Source organism: Phycodurus eques, chromosome 13 (genome assembly GCF_024500275.1).
Source record: "Phycodurus eques isolate BA_2022a chromosome 13, UOR_Pequ_1.1, whole genome shotgun sequence".
NCBI classification, from domain to species: Eukaryota; Metazoa; Chordata; class Actinopteri; order Syngnathiformes; family Syngnathidae; genus Phycodurus; species Phycodurus eques.
This window is the reverse complement of record NC_084537.1, coordinates 21,178,472-21,189,713: the sequence shown is the minus strand read 5'-3', so window position 1 is coordinate 21,189,713 and position 11,242 is coordinate 21,178,472. Positions and strand designations below refer to the sequence as shown.

Sequence of the window (11,242 nt, the reverse complement as noted above, 5' to 3'; positions counted from 1 at the left end):
GCATTTGTCTTAAATGTTTTGGGGCCGGCTCAAATACGTGGATGTTCCCCACCCCTGCTCTACATACTCAAACCAAGTAAATTGGAATAAAACCACACGTATGGCAATTTAATTAAAAAAAAAAAAAAAAAAAAAGCATTATGTCGTCTGGTTTTGGAAGAGGAAGACGGAGGGGGGAGGAAAAAAAAAAAAAAAAAAAAACAAGATATGGCAGTTAAATCTATATCCAAAGATTATTAAGGCACTAGGTGGGCCAAATGCTACACCTGTTTTAGTCTTCTTCAAATAATTTACAATTCAAACAGTGCAGTTTTACATTTGTTAACTTAATGTTTTTCCTTTTTGAACCATTTATCTAGGAATCAATGTAAGGCAATACATTACAAAAAAAAAAACAATACAAGCAAGAAAATATATATCACAAGAGACAATGTACCAAATAAACAGAAAAACAAAAAAGTGATGGAAGTTTTAGGTGCTCCTATATGCCATTACAATGGAAGCTTCCTTATGGCTTGGGAGCAATAAAAATAATTAGAATAATAATAATAAAATAATGCATAGATTTAAATGATGATCTTACTCAATACATCTAATACTCGTGTCCCAATACTCTTGTTTCCAAACCTGATAAACTGACTTGGAGAGTAATAAGAATTTAAAAAATAAAAAAATAAAAAAAATAAAGGCCAGAAAGGATTAGACAAAGGCATCAGTCATTTTTTATCCAACAGAAACAGAAGTTTGCTTGTATTTAAGGATCTTGTCAGGTGTTTTTTCTTCTATTTTTCCAGCCCTGAGATACAAGCACTCACGGCACATCTGTAACACCTGGACGACAGTACCTTAAAACTGAACTCAGTCCCGGCAACGCAACCCCCACCCCCCCGCCCTCCCAAATGTCAGATAGAGGTCTCCACGCGTCACCTCCTGCTTTTGGGGCGAGGGTGCCATTTTCTGGTAGAAATGTGGTGCGGAAGATCTGCAGGGTAGGTAGGGGGCGGGTCCATCATGCGTTATTTGCAAATATCACTGTCAATGTTCTGTCCTTGTTTGACGATGAGCAAGGAGGGAGAAAGTACAGAATAGTCCAGGGAAAAACAAATCCAACGGTTGAGACGGTTAGCTGAAAGAAAGAGCAGAGACAGGTGTCCAGTAAAAGAGACGGAATAAAAACTACCTTGAGCATGGTTAGTCACCCACAAAAGAGGAACACCCTTTAATAGCTTTTCTGTCTCATCGTAAGAGGTGGGGGGGGAGAAAAAAAAAAAAAAAAAAAAAAAAAAAAAACTGCACCAGTTAGTCTTGCTAAACAACACACGGTTGGAACTACACTGCGTGATTCAAGAGACCCAATTCCCTTTTTGTTTTTGCTCTCAAGTGGCACAATTCGGATATCAGTCATGGCAGAGTAAAGAGGAAAAAAGACTCACGGAATTGGATATATTGAGATCAGCCTCTTCCAAATGTGGATCCAAATCCAATTCAGATATTTGGCAATGCAAGGGGAGCATAAACACGCAGATTGGCTATACAATGTCAATGTTACCTCGACTTTCCTGAAATACACCAATTGGTGACTTAAACACACCCGCGTCTACCCAAACAAAAACTAACAACTACTGTATATCTAAACTACAGTGAATGGACAGAAAAATTAAATATATCTAACCATGCTACATTTGGGGGAGCGCAGTGAGCCTAGTGGTTGACACATCTGCCTCACAGTTCTGAGGTTCAGGGTTCAAATCTCCGCTCAAGGCCTTCAGTGTGGAGCTTGGATGATATCCTTGTGCTTGAAACGCGTTTTCTCCAGGTACTTCGGCTTTCTCCCACAATCCCCCAAAAAATGCTTGTTAGGGTCACTGATGACTCTACTCATAGTTGTCAATAGCTGAGTTTACATGCAGACTTGTTTTCATTCTGATTGAAATCATTTCAACTGAAGATCTCAGGTCAACTGTTTAACATGACGCGATCTATTACAATCTAGTTTTTACATGTGCCACTAAATTTAATCAGAACAGCCGATTTAAAGAGGTACGACATGCACACCGGCCGGGTGAGTGTGACGCAAAGGTCCTTTCTTGGATCTTTTTTGTCCCGTTTTATTATTGTTTTTTTTTTTTACATGAAAAATATTTACTTTCAACCGGTTTAGGGAAGAAGATTCTACCCTTGTGAAAGTGAAACTGGCCTGTTTCTGATTGAGGTGTTTATGGAGCATTTTTATTCAGTGTGGGATTCTAATCAGAATATTAGGCTCCATGTAAATCAGGATAATGTGAATTGTTTTCTATATGTGCCCTGTGACTGGCTGGCAACCAGTTCCCAGGTGTATTTGGGATGGGATCCAGCTCACCCACAACCTTACTGAGCACAAGCGCTACAGAAAATTGATGGATGTTACATTCGAAGTGGGTCCATTATTAAAAGGGCAAAATAATTGACTCAATGGTGAGTGAAGTCAGTGGAGTAATGAGGACGTTACTCTCATTTAAATCAGTGAGGGGAAGAATCAGCCCGGGCCAAGTAAATCCTTTTTTAAGTTAAACATTTGTATTATTTATGTGCTGCATCTTTTAGTTGCGTATTGTCCTGGCCAGGTGTTTACATTTGTGGAATTATTCACAAGTAAGGCACGTCTGCGCATGCGGGTTGTTTCATGTGTTCAGGGGTAAAAACAGTCATGTGTCACTTGAAATGTACATGGAAATAGAATATATTTAAAAAATAGATATAGGCATTGAATCAGATTTGGGCACTTGGTCCGGCACTGTAAATCCAACCTTGGTGTCAATAGCAGAAAAATCCCACATGTGAACTGAAGGTATCAACCAACTGACCAACCAACCAAGTGAGCACCAAGTGTCTCATGTTAGAAACACCCAGTTAATAATAATGATAACAGTAATACATAGTCTTGAAAAACAAAAACAAAAAAACGCATCCACACTTTTGCGAAGCATCTCCTGTCAACAAGTGCTGGATGTTGTGTCTGCCGCATGGAAGCTGGAGTGTGCTCGGCTACAACACAGGAGACAGACAGCAAGCAGGTCACGTGACTTGACTCCAGCACTTCATCACAGCCCATCGCGCGAGGAAAAAGACATGGCAGTTGGCACGCTCACTTCATCAGACATTCAATGCATATACGGGAAGACAACATGAATCCTCTGCAGTAGGTTTGAAAGAATTTAGCAACAGCTTGCGCTGTACAGTAGATCTTAACATTTTCTGACCATCTTTAAGCACACTGTACAAATTGTTAGGTACTTATTCTCTAGCTGCAATGACTCATTTTGGTGGTACAATAATAATAGCAATAGTAATAATGATAATAATGATAGCATTAATAATAATAACGAAATTAAGAATAAAAGATAGCCCGTTGAAGGGACTCAAGAACTATAAAAATGTACAGTAAGTGGCGAATAATACTAATACCATAATTTCTCGTGTATAATGCACACCCATGTATAATACGCACCCCCTAAGTTGACCTCAAAATTCTGGAAAACCCTTCTATGTATAATGCATTTTTCACAATGCATGATTTTGCTTCTACGCAAATGATCAAAACATGAAGTATTATCTGTATTTCATCTGGTTTTTTTCAAAGAATTAAGCACTTGGTTTGACCACTTAATCCTATTTTTAATTTCCTTGCTCTTATTTTTAAATTCACAGCCCTACTTTTATTTAGAAAATTAGAAAACACAGTTGTGCTCATATGTTTGATTACCCTGGCAGAATTTGTAAGATGGGTACAATTCTTCAAAGAAAACATGGACCAGGTGAAACACATACAATTTTATTTTAATGGGATTAAAATGAAACGGTCAAGCATTTCAGAAAAGAATTATCATTAAACATAACACAACCTTGAAGAAATGAATGATGGTTGTTGTTCAGTCATCAGTCATATTTTTTTTTTAAAAAGTCACAAATTCTGCCAGGGTATGTAAACTTAGCACAAATGTACATATATGCAGTCATACATACCCCTGTCATATTGGAATGAAAGTGTAGGCTTCACCATTTTTATAACCACGAGGTGGCGGTGGCATTTTTGAATTAAAGTGTACAGCTTTTTCATAACCACAAGATGGCGGCATACATTTATAAAATATGAAAGTTTTTTCCATTTGCCCCAATACCTATGTATAATGACTTATACACGCGAAATTACGGTACTTAAGCGTTGTTTGAGATATGAAAAAGAGTATTAATGTATCACTTCGTCAAAAATGTAGTAAAATGGCAAATGGGAAAGTAGTAATTGGTATTTTTGACGGGTTGCGAAGTGGTGACATACATGCCAGCTAGTACCGGTATATACGTTGAGGAACATTGTCCTTAAACTGTTCGACAATTTTCTCATGCACTTGTTCACAAAGAGGTGAACTTCGACCCATCTTTGCTTGTGAATGGCTGAGCAATTCAGGGAAGCTCCTTTTATACCCAATCATGGCACCCAACTGTTCCCAATTAGCCTGTTCACCTGTGGGATGTTCCAAACAGGTGTTTGATGAGCATTCCTCAACTTTCTCAGTCTTTTTTGCCACCTGTCCCATCTTTTTTGGAACGTGTTGCAGCCATAAAGTTCTAAGTTAATGATTATTTGCTAAAAACAATAGTTTATCAGTTTGAACATTAAATATCTTGTCTTTGTAGTTAATTCAATTAAATAAAGGTTGAACATGATTAGCAAAACTGTTTTTATTGAGGTTTAACACAACGTCCCAACTTCATTGGAGTTGGGGTTGTAGATGAGATAGTTGAGAAAATAAACTTCTCTGGCCACTCTGTGGCAGGTTTGAAATGATTTAGTAAAGTATAGTAACTAAAAACAAGAGCAAATAATTTTTTTCAGTTATAGTTATTCATTTTGATAGTATGATCCCTTATTTACTTAAACAGTGGCCTCCCTTCAAAGAGGAAACGAAGCTCCAATTTATGTAAGTCGACTTCAGGAAATAAATGTTTCCCCTCAAATAGACGTCTCATTTTTTCCCCCATCAGTCTTTACTATGACAGACAGCAGCATGAGTTGCTGTAACACAGCAGGCATGGCATCTGTAAAGCTGACATTTCACTGTGATGTTTACAGAGAAAGAGCAAAAATGGCTTTTAGACATTGCCTATAGAAATAATTAGGGATCAATTTATTTGTGGGGGTAAATGATAAAAGAAATTATTATATTCAATATAACGACAGAAAAAAAAAAAAAACGCTGCCATGCCAATGTGTCTTGATAGCACACACCATAAATATGACATGGTATCTATAAATCTGACATTTACAGTGGGGTTTACAGATAACGGCGTTAGGGACTAGGAAAATAAAAGAATGATCTGACACATGCTTCTTTGTAGTTGAGTAAATACGTAAACTCTCCCAGACACTATATGAGGAAATGCCGTAAAAAGATGTTTTGGTACAATTTGGTAACATTGTTTGGGGTTCAGAGGATTAATCTTAACAAAACTATTCTGACATTACCTCAGTTTCGCTGTATTGCTTTTAGGGTTTTTGCGGAAGGACTGGTTGGGTCCGGGGCGTGTGGACATGGAGCGAGGCGAGGCTCTTGAAAACGTGCTTGGCGGGGTTTTGGGGATCTTCTTTCCAAGATGGCCAATCCACTTTTTCTGCTCATCTTGCGTCAGAGCAAGCAGGAGCATGTCCCGGGCTGAGGTCACGTCGTAGTTTACTGCGAAACCCCAAAATGTTTCAGTTTATTATGGACTCGCACAGGAAATGTTTGCGGAATGAAGACCCACAACTGTACCTTTGCAAGGAGCGATGACGTCCTCCTTCTTGTCCAGGTGGTCCTTGTGGCACTTCACGTGGCAGCGGCGGCACTCGAGCGCCGGCGGTGGCTTGAAAACGTGCCAAAGGGGCTTGGAGCATGCCTCGCAGTTGGAGGGGAAATGGTACAGGGTAGGGATGAACTCGTGGCCTTTGTGCGGCAGGCAGTTCTTGTCCCCCTGAGGGACCGTCTCCATGTCGGCCTCCTTTCTGCATTCGCCCTCGTTGGCGTACAGGATCTGAAAGCGAGCCATAGTCACGTTTAGGGAATGAGATATTACATCATAAATATAAAGAACAAATAAAATAATACGACAGTAAAATACAACAATTATAAAATAAATGTCTACTTTAGTAATGCATAAATAATTGTTAATAATATTTGCATAAAGGACCTGAAAGCCAAGGTCCATAGTCATGTTAAGGGATCCTAATTAAGCAGGAACTAAATATGATTTTACATTTTATGCATACATTTATAAATAAATTAAAATCGTATTTTATATAAAAAAAACAAAAAACATTTATATAATACAATATACCGTAAATGTGCTCTTGCTGGCATACAGAATCTGAAAGTGGACCATAGTCAGGGAAAGGCAAGGGTGGGAAAACCTTTGGGATAACCTTTAAAACGACTCATGTGCTCCAGGTCATTTTTAGTGAGTGTATGAGGGGGAAACAAATTTGTATTTAAAAATTTGATTAATAAAGTGAGGCTATATTCAAACATTGTAGTTTTTACATTGCAAAGTCCCCCTTTCTAAAAAATATCAGTAAGGTTCTCATCAGACATTAGGCTGAAAAAAAGGTTTTTCCTTACTCAAGACAAGGGCCCCTCCTACCTGGAATATTCTTGGAATTTCTTCAGTCTCAGCTCGGTACACGTCTCCTTGTGTCACTGGTCTCACATGAAACAGTTTGCTGGACGGAAACATCGAGCAATCAGAACTCCAGACGACTATAAACATTCTACGTACGTTTGGATGGTTACTTTCAAGTTGACTCACTCGATATCTAGTACCATGGAAGGGTTGGACTGCTCCTTATCTTGCTCGTCATTATAAAACAAAATCTTCTTGCTGCTCACCACAACATACTGTAACACAACATTGACCAGGAAATGAGACTGAGCCGGACGGGAACCTCTCTTGGGCGGCTGCGCTAGTACAAATACCTGCTTTTTCCATCCGTATCGCTTTATATTCGTGCGGTTAGGGATGGACAACCAGCCCTCCAGTCTGGATTCTGTAAAAGTAGCAGAGATGGGATAAAGTTACACACCAAAACATGCGGATTAACAGGCAATGTTGAAGCAGGCCATGCAAAACTCAACTTGGGTGGAAGAAATGAAAAAAAGTTAATAAAGTGCCAGCTTTTCACCACTTAAGGAAGCAACTAGTGAGGAGTTAAGAGACTCCATGCAAGAGGACAATAGACACGTTAAGAAATGTAGCATGTCAAATTACAAATGCGACAGTGGCTGGTTTTGTCATCATTAGTACACAATTTGCCTTTACCGGCTTGATCACTCAAGCTGTGAATTAAAAACCCTAACGGTGTGGAGGTGCATGCAGTTGAAACGGCGCGAGCGGAAGAGGAGACCAACAGGACTATGGCTGGATTTACAGTGAACGGTTCAAGTAACATCATTTAGATGTTTTGCTCTCAAGTGACACAATTGGGATATGGATCATGGCAAGGTAAATAAAATATGGTGCGTCCATCGTTAAAGAAGCAAAATAATTGCAGACATGTGAAAGTTACCCTCGTTTAAATCAGTGGGGGAAAGAGTGAGCCCAGGCCAACTAAACGCTATGCATGAACATTTAATATTTATGAAGTATTGTTTACTTCCATGTTGTGGAGTTATGCGCAATTCGGGTGTCTGCACATGCGAATTGATAAAGATGTTCGGATGTGTGTGACTTGAAATGTACATGGAAATAGACAGTCAAAAGAAGTGAATCCAGGCAACATTAAATAGGAATTTGGCACTTGGACCTACAGTGTAAATCCAGCTGAAATGTGAGGTGCATTGTGTTTTTGTGAGGGAGCTCTTCCAGTCCAAGCAGCATTTCTGTTTGAGCATGCCAACAGAAAATCAAGTGTTAAGTGTTTGAAGAACATAGTGAATTTGATTTTTAAAAAAATAAAAAAATAAAATAAAAACAAAATTAATATACATTAAGCCTTATGATCCAGGGGGCTCGATTTAAAAATCAGGGTGATCATCACTTACAGGAACCATCCCACTTATTTTAGCCTACTCAGAAACTTTTTCTCCACACTCTTATCATCAGGATTCACTTAAAAGGTGTCTAAAGAGCACTAAAAAAGAAACCAACGAAAGAGCACCACAACAGAACAACAGCTGCAGCACGTACAGGCCAGGCAAAAGGGGGAGCTCGTCCGCTCGGTTACTCACAGAGGGAAAGGAATAGAAGTTACAAAGAGAGGAAGAGCGAGGACTAGACGTGAAGGGGAAATGGAGAGAGATGGATTTAACCACAGGCATCATTTCAAGGAAAACTGACACGGAATCTGTCGACGCTCATTATGCTGGTGGAAAAAATAACATACTGGAAAGTAGCAAGTACAGAAACTGTCACTTTTTATTGTCCAATCTAAACCCACTGTTCAATACAAGAATATATCTTTACATACAATATGCCTTATATATAGTGGAACTTGAGTGATTTCAGTAAATGGCGAGACTAGAGCTCAATGAGGAAGATAAACTTATAGACTTTTATACCATCACAGAAGGGTAACAAGTGATAGCAAAGAAGAAAAGTGTGATGAAAACCTTGGACCGGGGGGGGATGTCTTATCGTGTTTGGCTGCTCAGTAAAAATGAGCAGATGCTAACTTAAACAGCATGTAGCTGAACACATAACTGGTAATGACAAGCATAGAAATGACCAGAGAATTATGTCCACTGGGCGTCTTCAATAGGTGAGGTGGTTTTAGTTTGACTAAATTTGTAGATTTCAAATTCCATCCATCCATTTTCTATAGCCCCCAGTTCTCATTAGGGGTTTGCAGGTGAGCTGGAGCCTATCCCAGCTGACTTTTGGAGAGAGGCGGGATACACCCAGGACTGGTCAGCAGCCAATCATATAGACATATATATGGACAAACAACCATTTCACACTCACATTCACGCCTGTGGACAATTTAGAGCATTCAATTAACCTGTCGTGCCTGTTTTAGGCATAAGGGAGGATGCCGGAACACTCGGAGAAAACCCACTCAAGCACAGGGAGAATATGTAAAGTCCACATAGGAAGGCCAGAGCCAAGATTCAAACCCTTAACCTCAGAACAGTGAAGCAGAAAGGCTAGTTGCTAGCTCACCGTGTAACTTCAAATTAATTTTTGAAATTATTTTATTCATCATAAAACTGAAAATACTGGACTGTTTTAAGCAACGCTTTAACACATTTAGCATAGGTAATCCTATGCTAAAGTAATAGTAAAACCAAAAACCAACAAAGCGAACCCAAACTTTGAAGAGTACAGCTTTTGGCAACAAGTTCCTGTTTTAGCTCTATCACTGGCTTTACTGTTTCGTCATTTATTTACAATCACTAATACACTTGTGAAAGAGTAATGTCCACAGAAAGCCAGGTCAAATTCAAAGAACCACTGTCAAAAACCTAGCGCAGTTTTGAGCTACTCGACTTTTGTGGTTAGCAGTAGCACACTCCAGGTGGCTTGTCGGAGCGCGTACTTACCGGCGATGTTGCTGTCCGTCTCGTCAGTCAGTAAGCTGGTGATGCTGGAGTTGTCCATGCGCTGCTGCAGGTCGTTCAGCTTCTCGCGCAGCTGCTCGATGTCGCTCTCCTTGCTGTCCAGCTGCATCTGGAGCTCGTTACGATACGTGCACTCCTCGGCCAGTTGCTGTGGGGGAGAGTGACGGAGGACTTTTATAATACCTTCTGTTATTGTCTTAAAAGCAATAATACAAACAAATCATGAACTCACTGCCTGCATCTCGCTCAGCTCCTTCTGATACTTGATGGCCATGTGGTTGAACTTCTCCTTCTCCTGGTTGAGCTCCAGCTGCAGCTTGCGGTTCTCCTTCTCCTTCTTGCGTAGGTCAGCCGTGCTGCCCTTCTTCTTCTGGTCCAGCTTCATGTCCTTGCGGTTCATGATCTCTGCCAGCTTGTTTACCGCCTGATGGATTATGAGGCCAGAAAACAGGTAGGGAATTCCCAAATGATTGCATTTGGATTACCGTAATTTCTCATGTGTAATGCGCATTCTTCCCCCTAAAAAATTGTCAAAAGTCAATACGGTGCATTATACATGGGTATAGGGGCAAATGGAAAAAACCTTCGCATTTTTTAAATCTATGCCGCCATCTAGTGGTTATTGAAAAACTGTACACTTTCATTCCAAAATGCCACCGCCACCTAGTGGTTATAAAAAAGGTGTACCCCACACTTTCATTCCAATATGACAGGGGTACGTATGACTGCTTATATGTACAGTTATGATCATAAGTTTACATACAATGGCAGAATTTGTAAAATATTGTTTTTTGTTTTTTTATGACTCATGACTGAACAACAACCATCATTAATTTCTTTGTTTTGTTTAATGATAATGTTTTTCTGAAATGCTTGACCGTTTAATTTGAATCCCATTAAAATAAAATTAAAAGTGTTTCGCCTGGTCCTTCATGTTTTCTTTTAAGAATTGTAGCCATCTTACAAATTCTGCCAGGGTAATCAAGCATATGAGCACAACTGTGTTTTCTAATTTACTAAATAAAAGCAAGGCTGTTAAAAATAAGAGCATGTAAATTAAAAAAAGGATTACGTGCTCAAGTGCTTAACTTCAGAATAATTCCTTGAATTTTTTTTTTTTTTTTGAATTTTTTTTTTTTAACAAAATACAGATAATACTTAATGTTTTGATCATATGTGTAGAAGCAAAATCATGCATTGTAAAAATGCATTATACATAGGTAGAAGGGTTTTCCAGAATTTTGGTCAACATTGGGGGTGCGTATTACACACGACAAATTGTGGTAATCGGGGGTATATACACACACACACACTGACAACTGGGCCGAATTTGAGCATTGTCCCCACCCGATCAAAGTCCCAATTCGGACGCCCCTGAAATTATCCTGAGTGATCATCCTGTGGTGTGTGGTGTGTTAAGAGTGACTTTTTTCCTCCCCGATCTTTTCAGAAAACCGTCCGGTACAACAACTGTAAATGTAAAACCTATTCAAAATGTATGATCACAAATCTTTGTGTGTGAGGTCAATACTGAATTCAGCTGCCCCACTTTAGGATCGACCTGAATCTACAGAATCACAAATAGGGGAGCAACAGGTTGCGTTGAGTGTTTGCATAAAAAAAAAAATTAATATGTTAAAAATCAGTATGTGTGTACCCCACATAAAAAAGAT

The 11,242-nt window shown here is 39.3% G+C and overlaps 1 protein-coding gene across 4 annotated transcripts in view; it reads right to left on the bottom strand.

Annotated features, from left to right (window-relative positions):
• Positions 1–178: 178 nt before the first annotated feature.
• Positions 179–11,242, bottom strand: part of rock1 (Rho-associated, coiled-coil containing protein kinase 1) — a 47,627-nt gene continuing 36,563 nt past the window's right edge. Inside the window, exons 26-34 of one of the 4 annotated variants that reach the window (XM_061694668.1) lie at positions 9,802–9,993; positions 9,552–9,717; positions 6,990–7,060; positions 6,823–6,911; positions 6,658–6,736; positions 5,793–6,051; positions 5,507–5,714; positions 2,957–3,027; positions 179–1,126 (exon numbers count right to left, since the gene is read on the bottom strand). In XM_061694668.1, coding sequence (XP_061550652.1) covers positions 2,976–3,027; positions 5,507–5,714; positions 5,793–6,051; positions 6,658–6,736; positions 6,823–6,911; positions 6,990–7,060; positions 9,552–9,717; positions 9,802–9,993 — 1,116 coding nt within the window. In that variant the 3' untranslated portion in view covers positions 179–1,126; positions 2,957–2,975. The other 3 variants (XM_061694667.1, XM_061694669.1, XM_061694670.1) reach the window with 3 other exon arrangements.